Here is a 24,763-nt window from a genome sequence, read left to right on the forward strand (position 1 = left end):
TATATATAATTTTTGAAAAAACTTCATGGAGGACATGGGACTTCATCTAAGATCTGGACAGGTCAAGGATAAGAGAAAGGTATTCCAGGGAAGAAAAACTACATGGACAAAAACGCAGGCAAGGTGGAACTCATTGTAACACACAATTCCCTGGGTTTCTCAACTAGCAAGTGATAACCAGGAAAAAAGGATAGAAGGTTGGCATTTTCATGCATGTTGGCCATAAACTATCAGATACAAATTATATGTGAATGAACTTGCTTTTTAGGAAGACCCAAAAGTCACAAGATGATGGTCTAGCAGCAATTTGGCCCAAACGCATGCTTTGCCTGCCCTCCTTTCCCCCCCTTTGGCTGACTATCTCTCTAGATAGCTCAGGCTGGCCTGAACCTGCAGTGATCCTCCTGCCTCGGCCTCTCGAGTGCTGGGATTCCAGGTGTGCACCGCCATGCCCTGTACCCTTCAAATTTTTAAAAACTTAGTTAGAATACCTTTTCTTAGTTCAGCTACTGCCCTTAGCATCTATTATTTTCTCCATATCCCTTGTTTTACTGCCTGGTTACTAACAACATTTGAGGCCGACATCCCTGATTTCAGTCATAACATTCACACACGGGGGAACGCGCTTGGAGACAGTGCAGGGCTGGCACTCACTGCCTGCCAATTTTTGCTCCTGGCAGGAAGATCTGAGGCCCCAAAGTCAAGGATGACACAGCAGACTTGAGCCAGAGCACTTTACCTCTTAATAAGACTCTCAGAGTGGGGGATCAATGAGCTCCAATTTCTTAGGGAGCACCCATGAATTCTTCCCACCCAGGAAAGAGACTCCTCAAGCTCCATTCTGATCACAGCAGTGTCAAGATGCACAACCTCTGAATAAGGAAGAACATGGACGTGACTAAAAGTCGCTACCCACCGGGAAGTGGCTCTGGGACATACTGGAGCGCGAGCTTCATTTCGCCTCTGTTCTCTGCCTCAAGGGCAACCAGTGCTGTCTGAAAAACAGGAATGTCAGTGGTTGTGAGACTCAGACCTATACAAGTCTAGTTCATGGGTATTCTGTTACAGAACCGTCAGGCCATTTCTGGGACGATGTATCATTTGCGAGTGTCCTGAATTCAAAATTACCTCTGTGTCAGAGACAGGCTGTTGTCTTTACAACTGGAAAAGCAATGTTGTATATCTTAGGAAGACTCACAGGGTGCTTAAAAAATATCTCAAGGTTTTCAGTCTCAAAAATGGTCGAGAAATCAGAATGTTTTGCTTTGAGATGCAAAAGGTGTCTCCAAAATGTTCACTTTTGTCAGGACGTGCACATTTTCTTGGTCATTCAGCCAGGGAACCATCTTGTTTCTTCAAAGCTGTGCTAACCTAACTGTTAGAGACTTATTGCATAGGAGTCTGTAAGAATTATGAAGACCGGATAATAACTTAAAAATACGTATGCTACTTTCAGGCATACGAGAGATGGTCTTACATTCAAACTCTGGTCAGTGAGGGCCTTGATTCCAAAGGGGTGTGATCAGAAACCTAATGGAGGCTGCTTAAAAGCAAGATGTCTGTGGTGGTTAAGGGGGCGAATCCTCCTGACCGGCTTTGGAACCTGGTCCGGGCGTGTCTGAGTGGGCCCTGGGGTGTGGCCTTGGGGCTACTCTAGACCCTTCCTTGCCAGGACTGCTCTCCTGCGCTGCCTTTCAGCCACCGCCTGCATCTTGGCTGTCAGGCCCTTCCATGAGGACATCTCTGCCTCGGAGCCAGCTGACTGAGCTAAATCTCTAGAAGCCGTGAGTGACTCAGACTAACCCTCCACTCCTGCAAGCTGCGGGTGTCGGGTCTGTGTGCCTGCAGGTCAAGCAGCTGCAGGAAGCGGCGAGAACGACAGGCTGGGCTGGAAGTGAGGCGGAGTGTTTTGAGGGCGATTAGTGGCAATTTGTCTTTTATTGCGATAAATGGTTTTAAATGGTTTCATATTCACTATGCTTTTTGATCACACTGCAGACACACCACATTTGTTTGTACGTATCACTTCTAGCTGGGACGAAGCCCACCCAGACACTGAGAAAAAGTAAAAATGCAGTATTAAAATAATCAATTCAAAGATGTTAAAGAATTACTGAAACCGAAAAAGATTCGAATGGACAAGTTGTTTTTGTTTGTTTCTTCAATAGGGCCTTGCGCTGTACTTCAGGCTGCTTTGAGTTCACAGCGTCCTCCTGCCTCAGCCTCCCAAGCACTGGGCTAGCTAAAGGGAAAAGATCGCAGAGCCTAGCATTCTTCTCTGATTCTCACTCTGAAACCTCAGCTCCTCTTTTCCTAGTGCCAAACCAAGACGTAAACGCCCAGCTAAGCGACACTGGCAGGCTGAGCAGGGCCTTCGGTGGTCTCACGGGGCTGGGGAACAACCTTAGAATCCACGGCCCACTCAGGAGCAACACTGCTGGAAAACTGCCCTACGTCAGTAGTTTCAAAGCATGGTCTCGAGCTCAGCAGCATCCATGCTGCCTGGAGCTTGAAAGACATGCGTGCTCTTGCATAGACCCAGAGCTGACTGGACCAGAAACCTCGAGGGCTGGGCCGCAGAACCTGAGTTTCGCCCAGTCCTTCTGATGCACAGATACATTCTAAAACTTCAGAACCACTTCCTAGGCTTTCAGCTGAGATCCGAAAGAGCCGCAGCCTAGAAATTCCAGCAAATAAGACGAGGCCAGAAAACTGCATCTGTCCTTCAAGTCAGCTCATTCCCAGAAGAGGTTAGGGTGGTCTCATTCCCAGAAGAGGCTAGGGTGGTCTCATTCCCAGAAGAGGTTAGGGTGGTCTCATTCCCAGAAGAGGCTAGGGTGGTCTCATTCCCAGAAGAGGTTAGGGTGGTCTCATTCCCAGAAGAGGAGGCTAGGGTGGTCTCATTCCCAGAAGAGGTTAGGGTGGTCGGTTCTGTTCTCTTAGGAGAACAGAACCAGTAATCCCTTGAGTTTTCTCACATACAATGAACGATAAGCAGCCCCACTAAGACCAAGGACCAAGTGATCAAACTAGGATTTAAGAAGAAATAGAGAAGAGACTCACAAATGACTATTAAAATGTGAAGCTACACACTTTTAATAACTGTGATGGCTAGGTTATTTATTTATTTACATTTTAGAGACAAGGTCCCTTTATATAGTAAAGGCTGGCTTGAACTTGCTGTGTAGCCAAAGGTTGCCCCAAACTCATGGCTATCCTCCTGCTTCAGCCTCCTGAGTACTGGGATTACAGGGAGGTACCACTGCGCCTCGCTGTGACTACAGTGTTTACAAAGATAATGTTCTAGAGAGAAATGAAAGCAAAATGGAGTTGAATGAAGATATTCATACAAACACATAAATTTTATATTGAAGCTGAGCTTAAACTGCAGATTAGAAGAAGGTTAAATTGCTAAACTGAAAGACAGTTTAGGAAAAACTAGTCTGAAGCATAAAGAAAAAAATATACAATATAGAAATGAGATGAGTTACATGGTAGAGTGTTCATGTAATTAGAAGTTCCAGAAAGGCTTGGAAAAATGTGGAGAAAATCAGTTTTTGAAGGAAGAACTTCTGAGAGATCTTCAAAGTTAATGAAAGATACCAAGATCCAGATGCAAGAAGCTCAGTAAACACAAAACATGATAGATACAAAGAAAACTACACTTGCATTCATAACAAATCTAAGGGGCTGGGGAGATGCTCAGTAGAATAAGCGCTTCCCTGGCAAGCGCAAAGGCCTGAGTTCAATCCCCAGTTCTGCCAAAAAAAACCAAAAAAAAAAACCAAACTACTGCCTATAAGAAACATATCTTAACTGTAAGGGTTCAAAAAGTTTGAAAATTAAGGGACTGAAACAAACTACAACTGTGTAGAAGCTGACACAGCTATACTAATGCGGACAAAATAGACTTTAAGGTAAGAAATATTACTAGAGATAAAAAGCATATTTTTGAATGACAAAACTGTTAATCTATCAGAATAAAACAATTTTTTTTTGTATTTAGTATAAAGTCTAAAGAGTCTTGCTACACAGATCAGCTTTGTAGTGATCCTCTTGTTTTCAGCCTACCCAAGCTCTGGGATTACAGGCAGGTGCCACCATGCCCAGTCTCATTCATTGTCTCAGTGTGACCCGGGGGTGGGGCTGACACAGCATGCTGGGGATCAAACCCTGGTCCCTGCATCTACCTAAGCAGGTGCTTTAATCCACTGAGCTATCTGGCTAGCCCAAAACAATTCTCAATATGTATATACTTCGTAAGATAACCTCAAGATAAACAAATAACAAACTAAAAGACAACCAGTTAAATCCATAATCATATCTCTCTTAGTAATTCAGAGTACACACAGACATAAAATCAGAAAGGATATAGAAGATTTTATTAGCCGTTGACTTAATTGATACAGATCGTTATACCCAACATTACTCTCTTCTCAGGTGGCACAGAACACTTATCAAAATCTGACCACACGTCAGGCTTCAAGTATGTCTCGCACTTCAAAGGACTGAAGTACGTAAACGACCTTCCTGCAATCTCAGACACATATATGCTAGGTGGTTTAAACATTCTCCTTAATCTTTCTTACTCTCTCTTGGCAGAATGTACAGGCCAGTTATTTAAAGTGATTCGAAATTACAATCAGACTGAGTTAAATACGACAGCCTTATTGCAAGACAGCAGGCCACAAGCCAACCAACCCCAGCCAGCCAACTAACCAACCCGACAACCAGCCAAAAGCCTTGGAACTTACCTTCCGCTTTAGGGGGTACCACTTCAACTGTGTATTCTGCTTGTCATCCCAGTCCCATGTCTCCAGGTCAAGCTCCACCTCCCCGAGGAAGCTGTTCCGCTTAAACGTGTCCCGGTGCCAGACGGACAGATTCAGCTTCTGTGTCTTTAAGATTTGTTTTTCAACTTTATACTGCAGTTCAAAGAGGAAAATTAAAATGATGACTAACATTCCCTGACGCCAGCCTATGACACAGAGATGGGAAGTCAGCCGTGCAGATCCGACGTTCTCCTCGTCCGTTAGGTTTCACGTCACCCAAATGTTGCAAAGTCACCTTATTCTAAGTGTCCTGTTTCTAAGAGCTAAAATCCACCTTTCATAAAAGCTGACGTTCTTTCCTCTCTGGAAAAGCAGAGCCGGGCTCAAATATCCTAGTGGGTAGTGGTTTTCTAAAAAGCCAATCATTCAATTTTGCTGGGTATTTTTAGACTAGACGTAACAGACATCAAACTCACTCTAAAAAGACAATCAAGTTTACTCCCGTTCTGTTTGCTACCTGGGGATAAGGTACTTTTAAAAAACATATTTGTTCCTTAGGGTATTCTTAGGTTCACAGCCAAGCCGAGTGGAGAGCGCAGCGTCCCCACACACCACCTCACCCATGTGGGCGCTTTTCACCGGCAACACCCCACAAGGACAAGATGACTTTCAAAAGACAGATAAGGGGCCAGGGAGATGGCTCAGTAGAATAAGTGCTTGCCTGGCAAGCGCAAGGGCCTGAGTTCAATCCCGGTTCTACAAAAAAAAAAAAAAAACCCCGAAAACATAAACTTATTTTTTTCCAGCCTCACATGGTCAAGCAGACAAGGTTTGGTATTCTAAAGTTTTTCATCTCAAATACAGTCAAACCTTGATTATATGTAATCATGGAAGGAATAATAGTACTTCTAAAAGTAACCTCCATCTGGCTTTATGACCTACTGCTTCAATGTCCATGTTGGTGGCAGTAAACCTGCCTTTCTCTGAGTCTACCAAGTAAATTAGCTGGCTTTTCCTGAGTATAGGGTTGAAGTAGCTGACCCAGAAATAGCCTGAGTACCGGGGTATGTCATAGTCAAATGATAATTAAAAACTGGCTACAGAAGCCAGACATGGTAGCACACGCCTGTAATTCCAGCACTTGGGAGTCTGAGTGTGGAGGACTGCCATGAGTTCAAGACCAGCCTGGACTATGCAGTGAGTTCAAGCCCAGTCTACACTATAAAGCAAGATTTTGCCACAAAAACTTGCTATAGAAAATCCACAAGTAGGGGGACAACCTGCGTGGGCCCCCCTTCTGTCTCTGTCTTGGTTTTTTTTTTGTGGAACCAGGGATTGAACTCAGATTCTTGGACAGAAGCTTTCTTTCCCCCAGTAAATATTTTCTACTCTTAAGAAAAAGAAAAGAAAATCCGCAAGTCCCTAATCTAGCCGGGGATGATTGCGAGTTCTTTTCACTGTGTCTTCTTTTCCCAAAGGATAATCAAAAATTTAAGAGTTTTCATAAAGATACAAAAAATAATATTTCTTATATTTTTAGTTAAAACTAAAAAACTTTTTTTAAAATTATTTATTTATTTATCTATTTATTTATTGTGTGTGTGTGGGGGGCCAGCTCAGCCCACCAGGGGGCGGGGCTGGCTGGCATGTGGTGCTGGGGGATCGAACTGCGGTCCCTGTGCTTTGCTCAGCTTCACTTGTTGTAAGTAGGTGCTCCAGACCACCGAGCCATCCCACCAGCCCCCAAAACTAAAAATTTTTAAATGATCTATTAATCACCACAGAGCAAGCATAATCCAGTTCGGAGGAGGAAGAGAAAAAAGAACGTGGGTACCTGCATGAGGCATATTTTCCATTCACCTGCCCATACGTCACTCCTTCCAGTAATAGTTTTTGGTCCTTATCCTGCACACGGTACCACTGATCAATGTTTATTACGTGTTTACTGTGTGCCAGTCACTCACTCATTTACTCCTCTGCTGTCCACAACTGCTGAAGTAGGTAACTACTATTATTTCCCTTTTTCAGATCCCGAAACTGTCACTTTCCCCTTTCAGGTCTGAGGTTCAGACATGCCATTTGCACAGAGGGATGGTGTATGTACATCACAGCATTGGTCCCTGCCCTCAGGGTTCTTGAAATTTAGTGTCAAGGTAGAAAATTAAATGAAATAGTCTAGTGCTGAGTGTTAGAACAAGCTCGGGTAAAGCAATGTCATTAAAGCTATTAAGAGCAAGCTCTAAGAAAAAGCATTGAAGAGTGTCTAAGAGCTGGTTAGAGAAAGAATGTGCAGAACACTACCACAGCCTCAGGGAACAGAAAGGAACTCCGGTGAAAGAAAATGTACTTTCAAGGGCTGGCCAGACAGCTCAGCAGATTAAAGCACCTGCTTAGGCAGACTGCAGCGGCCGAATCCTGGCATGCTGTGCTGGCTCCACCCAGGGGCGCACTGAGATTGAGCATGGTGGTGCGAGCCTGTAATCCCAGCTCTTGGGAGGCTCAAAACAGTGTGAGTCCAATCTGTGTAGCGTGACCCTGTACTAAATACATTTAAAAAAAGAAAAGAAAACTTACTTTCTTCAAAGTACAGAAGGGAATATAGGATGACCAGAAAAAAGATTTTTTTTTTTCTTTTTGCAGGACCGGGAATTGAACTCAGGACCTTGGACTTGTCAGGCAGGCATTTATGCCACTGAGCTATCTCCTCCGCCCTTTAGAAAATGGATTCTGAGAGAAAGAAGGTGAGGATGGAGATTAGGTTGTACAGGGTCTGTGCATGTTCTAAAGGATGAATGTGAAAGATTTTAAGCAGAAAAATAGTGATCAGAATTGTGTCGTGGAAGAGAATTCTGCTTGTGACAGACACATTAGCCACGGTACCTCCTCAAGCAAATGTACTTATTTCTGTGAGCTTCATTCAGCAGTCTGTGACATGTAGCTTCATTGTATGTGCATGACATGTAGGTGATAGCTGCCAGCAGGCAGGGTGCGGGGAACGCGGAGAGCGTGTGTGTACCTTCATCCGTACCGCCTCACACAAAGCACATTCTCGGGAAACACTCATTCCTTTCCGTTTTCTCCCTTGGAGAGTGCCTGTGTAGATACGACCCTAGAAGACACAGCTACCCCAACCCACAGCTCGCATCGAGGATTTTCCTGTGTAGAGAACTGATGGATACCCGCAGAATCTCGTTAAACACAGGGTTCAAGGTTTTCTTCACCACAAGCGTTTTCTTCTTGCCCATTTTGCCTTTGTCTGGTAACAAGTAGGTCTTCACATATCTAAAAGAGAGATGCAAACAGACGAGAAGTTCAGAGAGTATAAAAGCAATGTTCCTTCCTCTATTTCTTCTTTTTTTTTTTTTGTGGCAGAACCGGGGATTGAACTCAGGCCCTTGCACTTGCCAGGCAAGAGCTTATTCTACTGAGCCATCTCCCAACCGCATCTTCTGTTTTTAAAAACACACTGAAAACTGACCACAGCAATTATTTCACAACATTGTAAAAAGCAGTAATTAGCAAATGTTCCCACTAACACCTTTATACTTTTAACCTTTAAAGAGATTTTAGTGGAATGAATCACTTAGCATTGTTCTGAAGATTTTTAAAGCAAATTTCCTGAATTCGTTGCTTTCCTTTGGCCTGAGTATGTGTGTAAGGGGCGGGGGCAAATTTCTAACAGCGTTTAAATCTGTTGGTTTATTTCTTATTGAGGAAAGGCTTTGGTGCTTGTAGTTTTATTAAAGTGTTTGTTACTGAAAAAAAAAAACATCAGTCTTGGCACACATTTAATCAAGCCATGGTTGATGCAAAACTTTTTTTAAAAAAAGAATGTTAATCTGTCTTTGTATCTGATTTTTGTTCTTAATTTTCAAAATAAAATAAAATTATCTATCTATCTATCTATCTATCTATCTATCTATCTATCTATCTATCTACCTATCTATCTATGAATGACATTAAGCAAAAAGCTTTGGGTTTGACATAGCACAATAATTAAAAATCACACTTCCCTCCAACTTTTTTTTTGCCAGCTCCTTTATTTATTTATTTTTTGCCATAATTTTATTGATAAACAAATAGCAATGAGACAGTTTCAAATCAAATCGGTAGGACAGTTTCAATAATTAATGCACTGCATACATTCTTCTTAGTGGTTAATTGCTGTACAAGATGCGGACTTGAGATCCTATTTACAAACACCATTAGAACAAATCACTCTATTCATTAAGAGAATGTAACTATATATCTATCCTAACCACTTTGAATACACAGATACAAAATGGACATTCATCTGTATACCCTTTTTTTGTTAAGTTCCGTTATTTGAATATTATGGGTGTGTAAACTCAGCAAAATATTCTAAAAGAGTCCAGTAGCCCATAATAGTATTGGGTCTTCCGCTTAACTAGCAATGTCAGAAATTGTAGACCTGAGTCCCCTATAGCTCAACATAACAGCATGGCTTTACTTCTCATATTTCATTTTTATACTTTTCTACTGGATGGTTAAGACCAAGGTAAAGCAAGACCTATGCAACAAGAGTTGTAGCTTTCAGGTCTGATAAGGTCAGTGAAATCCCCTCAGGATTTATCCTGAGATCCTGTACCTCAGATTGTAGAACCTTTGTCAGTGTCAGCCATGTGGATGAGTCACAGCCATTGCTTGGCCAATGTGCTCTCTGTGAAAGCCTGAGAGAATGTTTTCTCTCCATGTGACTCTCCCCAGCACACTCTACATCATCGATCACTTTCCTCTTTGGCCCCATAATCTCCTTGATCAGAAAATTTGGGACACTGCTGAGTTACATGACGTTACAGTACAAGTTCTCATATGTCCTGAGTCTTAATTGACCTTGGAAGGCTAGGGCCAAAATGTTGGCTTTCCTTGCAGCCCTCCTTTTTCTCTAATTTTGGTCTGCAAATCCTCCAACTTTTTATTCATTTATTTACTTATTTGCGGTACTGGGGATTGAACTCAGGACCTTGTGCTTGCCAGGCAAGCACTTATTCTACTGAGCTATCTCCCCAGGCCCCTCAACTTTTTAAATATTCCTCTTCACACTGTGGGTCACACAGACCCACAGACCCTGTCTTTGATTACTTTCTTTCCTTTCTACTTCCTATTGGATTAATAGTTTCAAACTGAAAGAAAGTAGGTGCTGTAACTCCAAAAGGTACTCACGGGTCTGAACGCTGTTTTTTAACGTCTGCTGCGGCTAAGTTCTTACACTGGGCCACAAACACGTGCAGCTCCTTCAGTGCCTCTGTGTAGTCCAGCGCAAACTGAATGCTTCCTTTCACTTCCAGGTTGCCGAAGTCTCCGCTGTAAACACTCATCACACTGCCACTCACCTGAAAGCATCAGAAATGCGGGGTCTGGCTCAGCAACATTCTTGACCCCCAGCACGAGGGTCACAGACACCACCCTCACTCAGCATTATTTCTCTACCTTGTATACAAAACCAGCCGGTTGCCTATGGGATGAGGATATTAACACGGACAACGATCTATATCACTAGGGATTTTTAAAAAATTGCTCTCAAAAGACAGAGGTCAAAAGGGAAATGCAAGGTTATTTCGATGCTGACTCATTCAAAACAGTGATTTTATGGTGGGTGGCGTTCACAGTTCCATTTTTAGGCATGCATGGCATTTAAAATGCTAAAGAAAGAGAATATGAGAAACCTCAGGCACACAAATCACAGGGACAAATAGCTTAACTTTCCAGGGCAGTAGAGAGGAATTCTACCACATTACTCATTCTTTCAATCTAGAGAGATGCTTACAGAGCCATGCACTTCCGGGGGCCCAGGAGGGTAGAAAGTGGATGATTGATGAAGGGTGCTTAGAGCCTCCCAAGGGCATAGGTTAGATTATCAGCAGAAGGTCAATTGAAATAGATTTTTTAAAAAGGTTTCAGAAATGCAAGGCTGGTCAGAATCTAAGCCCAGCATCACTTGCTTAGTGTACTTGATGCTGTGCATATCAGGAAAATATTTAGCTAAGTGTGCATCAAGACACACGTGTGTAATTTCTACACACACACTACACACGCACATACCTCCCACACTTTGTGCAAGAAGCTCCATGTAGAGTCAATACTCTTAAATCAAACTTGAGCAACTATACTTAGGGAAATCCCCTTTTAAAACCTTGTTTGGTATCTTGCTGTAAGGCAAAGATTCACCTTTCCTATTCTTTAATATGAATCAGTAAGTTTATTCAAACAGTTTATTAGAGAAGACAGTATATTAAAATGAATCTGATTTAAAGAGATTTTATAATAGCTACTCCATCTTTAAAACTTTATTCTAATCTTTTATTTATTTACTTATTTATTTGGTACAGTCTCGCTACACAGCTCAGATTTGTAGCGATCCTCCTGTGTCTCAGTCTCCCCAGTGCTGAGATTACAGGCATGCACCACCACGCCCGGTTTTGGCGGCCACCGTATGCCTGGGATTCCAGGGCCTGCATGGCAGGCAATACCAGGGATTGAACCCAGGTCCTTGTGCTTGCCAGGCAGGTGCTTAGACCACTGAGTTCTCTTCCCAGCCCTACTCCATTTATTTTATTTTTATTTATTTATTTATTTATTTATTTTGACAACTCATACAGAATTTTACTTAACAAAGTAATATGAATTTCACAGTATTTGTTGTAATACATGGTATTGTCTTACAATCAGCTATTCATATTACCGGATATATACACATAAAATTGGAAGAAGAAACATTTATTTTATTTTATTTTTTTTGGGGGGGGGTGGAACCAGGGATTGAACTCAGGCCCTTGCGCTTGCCAGGGAAGCGCTTAATCCATTGAGCCATCTCCCGGGCCCCCATTTATTTTAAAGAAAATTTTAGTGATACATCTTGCTGGCAGTTTAAATTTATTTCTAAAGTGCAGTACTTATCTCCAAAATTTTTTTATTCATAATAATGAATAGGAAAGTCCTTATTTTTAAAAAAGTTCAGTTCACCCGATGCTGATTATGAATTAGAGAACATGCTTGTGCCCGGGAGTCTGAGAATGACAAGGGGGGCCACCTGACCATCAGCAGAAGCGTGGCAAAGAGCGGTTTAGAGCAGTGGAAAGAGATTAACACGGGCCAGTGTTTACATACAGAAGACAAGGACGTCATGCCAGAGGAGCTGCTAAGATTGGTTAGAGAGCTCGGGCTCTTCTTGTGTCTGCTGAGCTGGTAACTGCTTTCTGATGCTGTATCTGTTTCTCTGTCATCACTCTACAAAACAGCATATAATACGCACAGGATTTAAAGTCAGAATGAGTCAAAGTCAGCATCTATATTTAGACAAAGATGATATCTTGGTACCCACTGTTCTACGACATTTCCCAAGGTCAAAGGACACTCATGCTAATTACCAAAGAGAGGGACCTGGGATGACGTGAGTGGTCTGCACTGGATCTGCCGCGAGGAGGAGGCAGCGCTTAGTGACCAGAAGAACAAGGTTTTCTACCTGCAGCACGGCTCCAAGGCGCTACAGAAGACAGTGCCACAGTGAGCTTTGCTGGCTTCTTTTTTAATATCATGTATTTTACGTGTGTGTGTGTGTGTGTGTGTGTGTGTGTGTGTGTGTTAGGAAAAATTACTCAGATAGCAAAAAGTTTAGATATCTTGGCAAGAGGCCGGGGAGATAGCTCAGTAGAGTAAGTGCTTGCCTGGCAAGCACAGGGTCCTGAGTTCAGTGCCCGGTACTGAAAAAAAAAAAAACCTTGGCAAAACAAAATATCATACTTAACTTCCCTCATTATTATCATAGCTCTAGCTTCCCTAAAAAAATCAGATCTCTTATTTGGGATACTATCTTTTTTTTTTTCAAATTTTAGGGAAGGGTTTACAGGGTGTTCAGGGTCTCACTACTAGATCGGACTTGTAGCAATCCACCTGTTTACAGGCTCCCAAGACCTGGGATCACAGGCATGTGCCACCACACCCAGTCTCAATAGCCATCTCAGCACGCCCCGGGGACAGGGCCAGGGAATTGAACCCCTTGTGCCTGCTTGCAGGCACTTTAATCTGCTGAGCTATTTGGCCTGCCCTTGGGATACTATTAAGCTAGGAAAAGGAAAAGTCTCATCTGTCTCAACTACATATATGTGCAGTCTTTTAAATTTTAAACTATTCTTTCTGTATTCCTGTAACATTAGTGTGCTTGCCTTTTAGGTGCTGTAGGAAAGTATGTTAAATTACACATTCTACCCACGTTAAATTTTAACATACTTCTTTACCATGTAAAAAGCAATGAGAGATTTATTTTAAACATGTGCCAAGAAATGTCTACCTGGGACAAGAAAGAAAAGTCACAGTGACAAATTTTACTGTGTTATGTCTACAGCTTATTGGATGGCAACCCACCAAATTCAAGATTCACAGTGAGCTCCCTTAGGGTTAGTGTCTGGCTTCGAGGGTCACAGAGGGGTCGTTAGTTCATGCCAACACATCCCACGACCATGCAATTATGCATCAATATCATGGATGGCAATTCTAGTGCAGGTGAATAAAGGAGTTCAAGAAAAACAAAATTAATGGCTTGCATGGGTGACAAAAGAATCTTTTTCCAAGGATTAAAAGAAGTCCAGAGCTGTTAAAGACTCCCACATGCTTAACAATCCACTTCCCGTGCTTTAGCACATTAGCATATCAATCATTACTGATTATTTTTTAATTTTTATTTATTTATTTTTTCTGTATTTTACAGAAGGGTCTACAAGGCATTCAGGGTCTCACTACTAGATTAGACTTGTAGCGATTCTCCTGTTTCCAGCCTCCCAAGTGCTGGAATTACAGGCATGTACCACTATGCCCAGTCTCAGTCACTGTCTCAGTGCACCCTGGGGGTGGAGCCAGCACAGCAGGCCCAGGGATCGAACCCCTGGCCCAGTCCCTGCTTGCAGGCACTTTAATCCACTGAGCTATTTGGCCGAACCATTAGTGACTTTAAAAAAAAAAAAATTATTTATTTATTTATTTATTTATTTTGTGTGTGTGTGTGTGTGTGTGTGTGTGGCCAGCTCAGCCCACCAGGGGGTGGGGCAGGCTGGCATGTGGTGCTGGGGGATTGAACTGCGGTCCCTGTGCTTTGTTTAGCTTAGTTTGTTCTAAGTAGGTGCTTTAGACCACTGAGCCATCTCACCAGCCCCACATTAGTGACTTTTTAGAAGGACATGATTCTGTCTTGTCAACCTGGAACAGTGGTTTTATGTCACTGGTGCTCAACAAATATAAGTAATGCTCTCTCAAGTGGACAATGGACAAAGGAGCGAGACCTGATTTCATCCCCACATCATTTATCATCCAGTTCAACCTCTGCACTTTGACAGGTAAAATGATACATTGCAATACTGGTGTCTCTGATACACAAACCCAAGTAATCTGAACTTTCTTCTGTGCAGGCTAAAATTCAATGGAGAAGAAAAATGTAAAAACTAGAAATTGATATCATTACATGGTTCATTCTATGATCACCCAAGACCAAAACAGAGATACAAAGGTATAAAACCACAGAAACTCCACAGGGTGGCTGCTATTGCCTTCTGGCTGATGAGTTAGTTCCAAAACTGAGAGGTTCATTGCAAATGAAACTATAACATGAGATCTTAAATATATGCAAAGTCTGAATATTTGCAGATACAGCTCATCAAAGGTCCAACAGCCTGCAGAAGGTCATCAGGATGGAGAAATTTGGTTTTTATATGTTACCCAGAGTTCCTCTCATGTTCTATATGCTAAAAGAATTCTTGGCGGCTGGTGAGATAGCTCAGCAGATGAAAGCACTTGCTTAGGTAAGCACAGGGACCAGTGTTCGATCCCCAGCACCACATGCTACACCAGACCTGCACTGAGCCAGTCACCAACATGGGGCATGGTAGCGCATGCCTGTAATCCCAGTGCTGGGACAACCGAAACAGGAGGATAACTATGTGTCTGAGCTGCATAGTGAGACCCTGTACCAAATACATAAATTAAAAATACATAAATAAATAAAGGAATTCCTAAGAATGTTTCTATTTCATAGCAGTTAGCATTTTTAATGGATACTCACTTGGCTTTAGGCACTATGCTATGTGTTGACTTACTGTTCCCTACAACCTCACTACGTGGGTACTAGTGATGGGGCAAAAGAGACTCCATTATAAGGGAGGGTCTCTTAAGTTCACTTAAACTATGGACAAACTCACTCCCTCACCCCCTCCTATGTAGCTAGCCATAAACCCACTTAGAATTAACCAGGGTCATAAAATAGGAACAAATAGTTATAACAACTTGGTGACTAGGGCAAACATTAAACCACACCGTCCCAAGATAGGCAGATGGTCAGCGGTGTCTGGGAAATGTAAACCTTGTGGCAATTGTGTGAAATTCTTGTAAAATTCCTGTACAATTAAATTACACAATAAATATAAAGTCCCTGGCACCCAGTAGACACTCTTTAAAGCTTGCTGTGTCATTGTTACTTTTTGCTTTAACAAAGGTTTTCAAGGTAGTCATGCTACCTAGATTAAGCTTTTCTTTTCTTTTTTCTTTTTTTTCTTTTTTTTTTTTTTTTGGCAGAACCGGGGATTGAACTCGGATCCTTGTGTTTGCCAGTCAAGCGCTTATCCTACTGAGCCATCTCTCCGGCCCCTACATTAAGCTTTTCCAAACCAACTCAAGGCTACAGAGGGATAGTTAATTCATGCCAACATATTTCTTCTTGTATTTCTCACTTTGTACTGACTTTGAAACAAAAATCACATTCCAAAATCTATGCAATCTGACTTCACTGACCAAAAAAAGACTTATTGTTTGAGTCAAATGAGACGTGTCTTGTGTTTCAGGATCAACAACACTCTATTGGCTTGGAAGGTAAGGCTCAATCTTGTATGGGTCTTTAGTATAGGGGAACACAAACACACTGATCTGGGCAGAGCAAGAACACAGGATCCATCTATCACCCTCCAGTCTGTCTGTCTGTCCAACTCTATCTTGAACAAAGATCTTGCTACGTAGTCCAGGTCAGCCTTTAACTCACTATGTAGCCCTTGCTAGCCTTGACATAGCAGTAATCCTCCTGCTTCAGTCTCCCAAGTACTGGGATTGCAGATCTGCACCATTATGACCACTGGCTCCATTTTTCTAAAGGTACAAAAGACAAACTTGCCTCATCTTGAGGAAATGCTGGAACAGACTTGCTCATCCTTTTGAGTTTACCAAGGTGGGAAAACTGATTCTCAGGTTGTGAAGGCACTGTAGAAACTAAACAGCAACGTTTCAATTTCAAAATTATTCTTCCAAATTTCAGGCATTAGGCATAAACTGAGTATACTTTTCTTGCATCTCTGAATAGACACGTTTTATAAAAGGTTAAAGGCACAGAAGTTTACATGCACAGTGTCATGAGGTAAGCAGCATGCAGATTTTATAAACTACGTACAGAGAGATCTAGCAAGGAGTTGAACCAAATAAAAATTAATTTAAACAATACTAGTCCTTATTAAATTAGAGCTGGACTTATATTACATTAAAAGTCTATCAATGTGAACTGGTTTTACTTTTTTACACATTGGAGTTTTGAATGCTGAGCTCTATATTTATTGGTTCATCTCCTTGAGATGTATTAATGTGCTGCAAGCTAAAAAACGATTTCATCTGGATAGTCAGGGTCTTGGTACACAGTTCAACAAAAGTCTCCTTGACTAATGCATGCTAGTGAGCAGGTTTACCCATTTGACGGTCAGGAGGCCCGCTTTTCTGACAGTGTTTCTCTTTTGGAATTACAAAAGGGTATAACTGAAAAATTATTTTTTAAACTATAAATCATTTAGGTACCTTTTAAAAAGAGAGTTGTCAATATCCCAAGGTGAAGTTTACATGGTTTCAGATAGAATAATTTAGGAACTTAACATGAAAACATAGTATACACAGTATCTTCTTTCTAACATAGTAAGTAGAAGACACCATAAAAAGATGACTTAGAATTTTCATTTGCATATCTCTAGTTAGAAAACTTTTTTTCTATGAATCCAAATGTCCAAGCTTTTCTTGTGTTGAATCATAGCTCTTCAGACCCAGTCCTAGCCCAGGTCCGGTGAGTGTGTGGAGAGCTTCCTGCTACCCTGCGCTGGCAGGACCAGTCCCAGCCCAGGCGCAGCGTGGGCCGGACCCTCTCCCATCCCCTCGGGCCGCCCCACACCACTCTGCCCTACGTCCCCACCCCTCCCGCCGAGTATGAATCATAGCTCTTCTAGTGAAAGTTAGCATTTCTTAAAACAGAAAAATACCCAATGTAATAGGCTGTGTGTTTTTTAAATAATTGAATAAAAAGTTAAATATTACTGCATGGAGAAATATTTAAATTATACTGTGAGCACAATATACATATATTAACTTGCCTTTATCATTAAAAGATACTAGGAAAATAGATAAAAGTCAAACTATATATCTGTGTATAACAGAGAAGACTGAAATTTCTCCCTTGACATTAACTATATTCATTTTAACTTAAAGAAATCTAAGGAAAGAAATTTGAGCTACATACTCTAAATACAATTTTCAGGCAACAGGCAGAAATTGAAAACACACTTTTCTTTCATGTACATACAAACATGTTTTATAAAAAGTTTAAAGGCCCAGTGATTCACGTGCACAGCGTCTGTCACTTAGCTTGCATGTGCTCCAAAATCTACTCAAAAGTCTCATAGCATACCTACTTCACTTCTTCATTTTTAGTGAACAATTGTGTGTGTGTGTGTGTGTGTGTGTGTGTGTGTACTAGAGTGAGCTATACTCGTACTAGTGTAAAACTATGTCACATAGTATGGTCCAGTGAGAATAAAAACTTCTTGTTACAGCCTTTTATTATTTTCCAAGTATATTATTGGATGACAGTATGCAAGTCAAATTCAGTTCTACCCACTACTCAAATGTAGTCAATCTTACATTTGTGAGCTTATTTATAGTTTGATTATAATTTTGGTTTTGTGTTACAGTAAGAATATATTCTTTACTAAAAAGACACTAAGAATCATTTTGGAAATCATTAAAAAGAGAAATTAATTCACTGAGTTTAGCCCAGAATTGGTCGACTTGTCTTGACCAGTAACTGCCTAAGCCAGTCAGGAGGCATGAATAAGATACAGCCATCTAGGCACATGGTTACGTAAGGCTTTCTTTCACTCCTCAGGCTAAATGTGGAATAAAACAGCAAGACAAATCCAGACGCCCAAGCTTGAGCATATCCCAGTTCAAAAGCAACAGGAAAAGCCTGGTTATCGCCCCTTTCTTAGAGGCAGAAGTCTTCTGCTGTCTGCACCAGGGGTACTCACGGGGCCAGGCCTGAAGCGGCTTCTTTCCTAGGCAGCTCTTAAGAATCTGTCAAGTCATGTGCCAAAGCTCAGCACCTTCACCCGCTGGCAGGAAGCACCATGAACAAAGTCTCCGATTTCATACTAGATGTCGCTGACTTCTTGCATCAGCACATTGTTTATCTAACGACTCCTTCATGTGGCTGTTTACCCCTTTAAGGCCTAACAGCACATCTGAAGACTGTCAGGGGATTATTATTAAAAACACTGTGGAACTGAGGGTGGGCACAGTGTGTATGTCACTGTCTTCATACCTCTAATGTCTAGGCTTAGGAAGGTGACTGAAACTAGGGAGCTAGAAATCACCCACAGATCTGCATGCTTTTCTGGGCCCCACAGCATTTTAAACATCATTTGTCCTTAAAGCAACAGTCACAGCTAAGGAATCTAAAGATTGAACAGAAAAGAGGGAACAAATAATATCTTTGCATGCTGGTAGACGTTCATTAGTCTTCGTCACCACAGATAGACATTTATTTCTTAGATGCAGATTTTCACATGCCTTTTATGTTGAATATTTGCTGTGAGGATCTTGCTTTCACCCTCAGAGTATAAATCTAAGACATAAAATTTGCTTTCCTAGATACGTAGAGAGTCAAATACAACCATATTACATTTACCAAAATACACTTACTTCTTGGGTCCAGTTAAATTGAACATTATAAGTTGCTTCGTGGCTACAAGCTTATATACAGGATCCAATACTCAAGGCCTTACTACAACACGAAAGCCAAATGAAATCATAAGATGCCAACTTAATTTTTAGCAGACATACACAAAGAGCAGAGACTGACAAAAGTCAATAATACTCACAAACAGCAATATCAACATAATACATATTTTTAAAATATTTAACTGTCCCTCAGTAGAACCATGAATTTTTTTTTTACATACACAGCATCAAATGTTTTAATAAACCCTAATCAGAATGAAATAGTTTTGCAAGCTGCAGAAGTTTAGCAATGATAAGTGCTGCATTATTAATGGGTTAGTTCTTTCAGTATATTTAACACTAGGCAAATAGAACATTTAGTCATTTTGAGAAAAATCCTGCTACTCACTTCCTGGTATGCATTCATTTGCGTCTGGTTCCTGATCTGCTTTTTGATCTACTAAGAAGAGTGACATTGAGAATAAATACCATTTTAACAGAAGGATTAGACAGACGTGAAAGTCAACTCAAAGGTCAGTTCCACAACTAAAACTGCAGAATCAACCAGACAGATTTTCAGTTTGCTTTCGCCCTTATCCCAGTGTGACTCTTCACTAGTCTTTTAAGGTCTCCCACTCAACTAAAACCTGGATCACAGGAGACGCGCAAGCTCCGTCCCTTCGCATACTAAACCACAGCCCTGAAATTGAGCACAAAGCTGAGATTCTTTTCCATGCACTCCCACTACCTGACTGGTCACAAAATCTTAGAAAATCATCAAACGTTCCTCAACTTTTCTTATTGAAAAATGATGAAAATCTCATCCCTCTTACTTCAATAATGTTCTTCTAGAATGAGAAAGACAAAACTACTCCCTAAAAGTAAAGACTTTGAAAGGGTTCTGTCATGACATTCTGTATAGGACATCTCAATGAATATCATTTTTATGATTACAGTGAAAGCCACTTAGAAAAATTAAAAAACAGCATGCACATATAAATTATTCATTTGCATAAATCCTCAACTCTAACAGTTGGACATTCCTCCATCCCTCACCCCACCAACCCCTATAACCCTAGTCTTTTAAAACATGAAGCAAGTAATACACAATCTATTGACAACCTTAAAGACCTTTCAGCTCCTTATATTCAGAATCAATTAATGTCACCCTAAGTTATCTGTATAAGCAGAGGCAGGACTCCCCCACTCCTAGGACCTGTCTCCTTCAAAGGCTTTACTGGTTGTTCCCAGTGATCTAAGTGCTGATCCTTAAGAATTAAACACAGAAATGACTTAACCCAGGAACCCTTCTAGTCTTCCTTCCTCCAAAAGGAGCTCTGCAAGTCGAAGTGGTAAACATCAGCTCATACCCATAGAAATACAATTTCCTATTTATAGAAATTCTTGCTTCCCCAGGGTCTCTAGTGAGATCCTCGCAGTAGTATCACCAGCAGTCTTAAAAACACACACGCTATTTAATGCACCAAGTCAGGGCAGTTTTTATAGTAACTTAGGCACTGCTGGCCACAGAGTGGCAAATGAGGGTCTATTTGTTCAACAGCTGCATCCCAGTGACTGCTCACACAGCCCAGGCAGAACTTAACACACAGACTGACATGCAAACACATAAAGATATTTACCATCTTCAGCACTACGTACTAATTCTTCTGGCAGATTATCTACTTTTGCTTGATCTGTTCAGGAGAAAGTAACAAATGGTTAACATGGCTGAGCCGTGGAGAGAAAAGAACAATGAGATTGTCTCTGTGAGCTCCCAGGGTTGGAAGCAATTAGTCAAGATGCAGTGAGGGGTGCAGCCACGATGTCTTCCCCCAAATTCTTTCTCTGTAGATCAGCTACTTGAGCGAGGGCCCTAGCAGGAGCTCCCATTTCAGCCTCGATGCAGCTCACATGAGGACTGCTGCACGCTGCCTCCCAAGGGTTAGAGGGTTAGCTCAGAGCAAGCGATCTGCTGGCAATGGGAGAAAGCACGACGAGGCTGCTAACAGCCTCGCTATTCTTCTGGAACGGGCGCGATGCTAGCATGACTAACACCTTCCCAAACCTATGGTCATGAACAGATATTTGTGCGAGTGCATCATCGATTGCGTATGCCTCTGGGAGGCTTGCTTGGGAAGGCAACTGAAGAGATGGAGCTGGGGACCAGCTGCTAAGTGGAATCTTGGCAGGCTAGCCTGAGAGTGGGTATTTGAAAGGGAGCGTGCAGGAATACTCGTCAGCTGATAGTGATTTTTTTTTTAACCCTCCACATTCCTGAATACTTTAAAGCTACACTATGGAAATAGCTCTGTGCTTCACAGGCAAGGGATTTGCTAAACCCAGTATAGTTGCTGAGGTTTTCTTTTGCCACAGGCTCATCACTGACCTAAGAAAGAACAACCAGGCCTGTCCAACAAAGCACTAGACTTGCCTTCTCGGGAAGCATTCAGGGAGAGGTGGGAGCAAGCCACCTGCTGAGGAGGGTCTGGAGGAGTCTTGCATTGGGGAAGGCTGAAATAGGTGACCTTCAAGGTCCCTCCATCACTAAGATTTGAAGCTTCTTGGAAGGGTTAGGATGGCTCTGAATATTGCCTTTAGAACCCTGGAAACCTGACAACTTCAGGAACTGTTAGGTGAAGTCGCTCTCAAACTTTTTCTTTTTAAACTCTTAACTTTTCAGTCTCAATTGCAGATGCCTAAAAACTATTTTAAACCTGAAAATGGCCAATTATCAATCATAAGCTGGGTATGCTGATTAGATTTTACACAGTTTTTCTCATGGCATCGAAATCCCAGCGGTATATTTTAGCTTCAAACGAGTAAGAACAGAATCCCTAGAAGTTGTGGTTTCTAAATCCGTTTGTGCAGCATACAAGTCCCTACATACAATGTGTCTTCTATTAGTAACCAAGAGCTCCTTCACTGATGAAAGCAGTACCCAGTGGGGAAAAGGGTACCTGAACGATTGCGTGTTAGGGAACCCCTCTTCCCCCATTGGTTTTTTGAGACCGGATCTTGCTGTATAGTTCAGGCTGCCCATGAACACACTGCGTAGCTCAGGCTGACACTAAACTTTTGGCAATCTTCCTCCCTCTACCTCCTTTGTGCTGGGATTACAGGCATGAACCACCCAGCCAATGTGTGAACAGAAAACAAGGAATGAGAGAGAATGTGAAATCCCCAAATCCAGATACCAACTCAACACCATATCATAAAAATTTGTTAGACACCCAACACAATTATGTTATAATGTGGTAAATTTATAAATGCTGCTGAAAGCTTTCCATCAATTCAATTCTCAGGTCTGCTGTGTGCTACGAGTAAGCTATTTTACTTGTCTGGCCTTCATTTTCTTTCTTTCTTTCTTTCTTTCTTTCTTTCTTTCTTTCTTTCTTTCTTTCTTTCTTTCTTTCTTTCTTTCTTTCTTTTGCGGAACCGGGGATTGAACTCAGATCCTTGTGTTTGCCAGTCAAGCGCTTAGCCTACTGAGCCATCTCCCCAGCCCCTATTTTCTTTTCATAAAATAACGATAACAATTTTCCTCTCACAGGGTTTTTTGTGTTGGTGAAATGAGACAAAACATGTAAAATTCTCAGGCAATTTTTGCCACGTATTATTCAATAAATGTTACCTAGTACTACTAGTTCTATGGGTACTGCCAGCTACCACAATCCTTTAAAACTCACTATGCTTGAACAACGCTTTGTTTGAGGGAAACCTAGTATTCTAGTAAGCAAACCTCATGCATTCATTTAAGAGCAAAATTCCAGCATGCCTGAGGATGAACCTCTTCAGCACAGCTGGGGAAAGCCATCGCCACCTGCGAACCCTCGCGCTAGGGCTTTCGGCGCGTGGCCACGTGCAGTGAGGCCAGAGCGGGACACACAAGCACTTCTAAGCTGAGGTGAGGCGTGAACAGCAGGGCAAGCTTTGTTCTCACTTGGTGAATCTGGTGAAATGTCTTCTAGACTTTTGGAAGGCATTTTTCTAGCAGCACTCCTTTCCAAGGGTTTCAAAACAGGACGGGGCTCTTCTTCCGAACCTGTTACAAGACAAAACCGATGAATGCTGCACAATACAAAAGAAAAACCCAATCTTCTGATAACTATTGAACTCTGCAATGGTACGTTGAAAAGAGAAAGTATGCCACAGCCTCCCTGCGTGCTCGAAGTACTTCACAAAAGGAAGCAAAATTTCTCCACTGTTAGCACGGCTCTCTAGCTTTGTTGTTGTAGTTGTTTCTTGGTTTTGATGTTGTTGCTTGTGATCTAGCACTGAGCCTCACATATGCTAGTGAGTGCTCTATACCTGAGCTACCTCCCCTACCTTTAATATGTCCTTTAAAACATAATTTACCTGGCCACGAAATAGTTGCAAACATGAACTGTTATAGAAATAAAATCAGCACATTAATCCAAACATGATCTCCTACTGAGCTCTCTTTTAGGCTCATGGTTTCTTTTGCACCACACTTGGAAGGTTCTTCCTTAACATTCTATCTTTTGAAGCAGCCATTAAGTGATTTAAAAAATTTTAAAAATTAGTTGAAGACTATTGAAGGTATAAAAGCAGGATTCAGATGTTTATCTGTGTACAAATGGGTCACAAGTGGATAGCTTCCCCAACTCAAAAGGTGCCGTCTCTCTGGATTTCATGATTCAGTAAAATTTCCAGAAACATTTTGGTAAGTGAATGGATAGTTAAATGTTATTTCACTGAGGCAATTTGAAGGTGATAGGGGGAACCTACCATTTAGCAATACTTTTATTTTATAAAAAAGACATTTTAGAACCAAGAGAAATACAAAGGTGTGATCTCTGAATAATAGTAATTCTTAAACTTTACAGAAAAATTCTCTAAATTGTCCTTAAGTTTTTCATCTTGACAGTGAAAACTTCACCATGCTTAGGTCCTATTCTGAATCTTAACAGTTCTCTCTGTATTCTTGGTGCCTAGCACAGTGATTGGTCATAGACACTTCAAAAATACTTGCAGAGTCAATGAATCATTCAATGAATGAATGAATGTAAGAACCACCTCTCTCAACAATAATTTCCTAATATGTGTTTTAGTTTTGCCTAATGTTAATGTACAATTCACAGCAAATTGATTCTGAGATAAGTTAGACTTGGGGTGTTCTGTGTTTGAATTTAAGAAGTAAACTTTATTTTCACACTACCCTTGCCAGTTTTTTTTTCTTTAAATAATAATTTAGGATGGGGGTATAAAACCATGACTGCAATGTGTTATACATCTTACTTGACTTATAATTTTAAAATACCTTTCTCTCAGCACTGTCTAGCTAATCATTTAATACATTTGAAAGAAAAGCTTTTGTTGTTCCATCACTGATGTTAGTACATCATAAGCATGCCTATTTGAGGGCTGGCGAGATAGCTCAGTGGACTAAGTGACTGCTTAGGCAAGACAGGGACCAGGGTTCGATCCCTGGCACCACATGTCTGTGCCAGCCACCGAGTCTGGGTGTGGTGGCACATGCCTATAACAATGCACGGGGTGGATTGGTAAGGAAATACCTCAAAAGGGTTAATGCACTAGCTTTATGCTTCTGTATGTTTGGTTTCAGATATGTATTTCATTTTTTTCTTTTTTTACCAGCCACATTTGTTAAAATAACTTCAACTAATTAGGATTAGGTTCCTTGGTCAGTGCAGAAGCTACTTGCAAAGGAATTCAAGTCTCCTGAGTCAGCCACCCAGTAAATCTTATCTGGTTTTATCGAGACTGTAGTCAATTAGTTGTGCAACTTTGCTCGTCCAACTTTGGCTAAAGTGTCCAGCCAGAGAGCACCGTCCAGTCTTGCATCACTTGGGTCAGGCAACCTCTCATGCCAAAGCATTCGGGGAGGTTCTCTGCTAAGATGCCAAGCGTTGATCAGAGCAGCAAACTGAGATAAGCCTTTCATGTGTAGGTGGGCCAAAACCGGTACTCACACATGTAGGTGGGCC

General features: G+C 41.5%; 1 protein-coding gene across 7 annotated transcripts in view; it reads right to left on the reverse strand.

The window, feature by feature from the left end:
- Positions 1 to 24,763, reverse strand: part of Sytl2 (synaptotagmin like 2) — a 57,368-nt gene that overhangs the window by 4,881 nt on the left and 27,724 nt on the right. For 3 of the 7 annotated variants that reach the window (XM_023716625.1, XM_023716621.1, XM_023716623.1), the window contains 9 exons: positions 22,735 to 22,836; positions 20,435 to 20,488; positions 19,204 to 19,254; positions 15,940 to 16,034; positions 11,901 to 12,020; positions 9,957 to 10,126; positions 7,952 to 8,054; positions 4,755 to 4,925; positions 917 to 995 (listed from right to left, as the gene is read on the reverse strand). In XM_023716625.1, coding sequence (XP_023572393.1) covers positions 917 to 995; positions 4,755 to 4,925; positions 7,952 to 8,054; positions 9,957 to 10,126; positions 11,901 to 12,020; positions 15,940 to 16,034; positions 19,204 to 19,254; positions 20,435 to 20,488; positions 22,735 to 22,836 — 945 coding nt within the window. The remainder of the gene's footprint in view (positions 1 to 916; positions 996 to 4,754; positions 4,926 to 7,951; positions 8,055 to 9,956; positions 10,127 to 11,900; positions 12,021 to 15,939; positions 16,035 to 19,203; positions 19,255 to 20,434; positions 20,489 to 22,734; positions 22,837 to 24,763) is intronic. The other 4 variants (XM_023716622.1, XM_004632558.3, XM_023716624.1 and 1 more) reach the window with 2 other exon arrangements.

This window comes from Octodon degus, unplaced genomic scaffold, assembly GCF_000260255.1.
Source record: "Octodon degus isolate 3935 unplaced genomic scaffold, OctDeg1.0 scaffold00049, whole genome shotgun sequence".
In the NCBI taxonomy this organism is placed as follows: Eukaryota; Metazoa; Chordata; class Mammalia; order Rodentia; family Octodontidae; genus Octodon; species Octodon degus.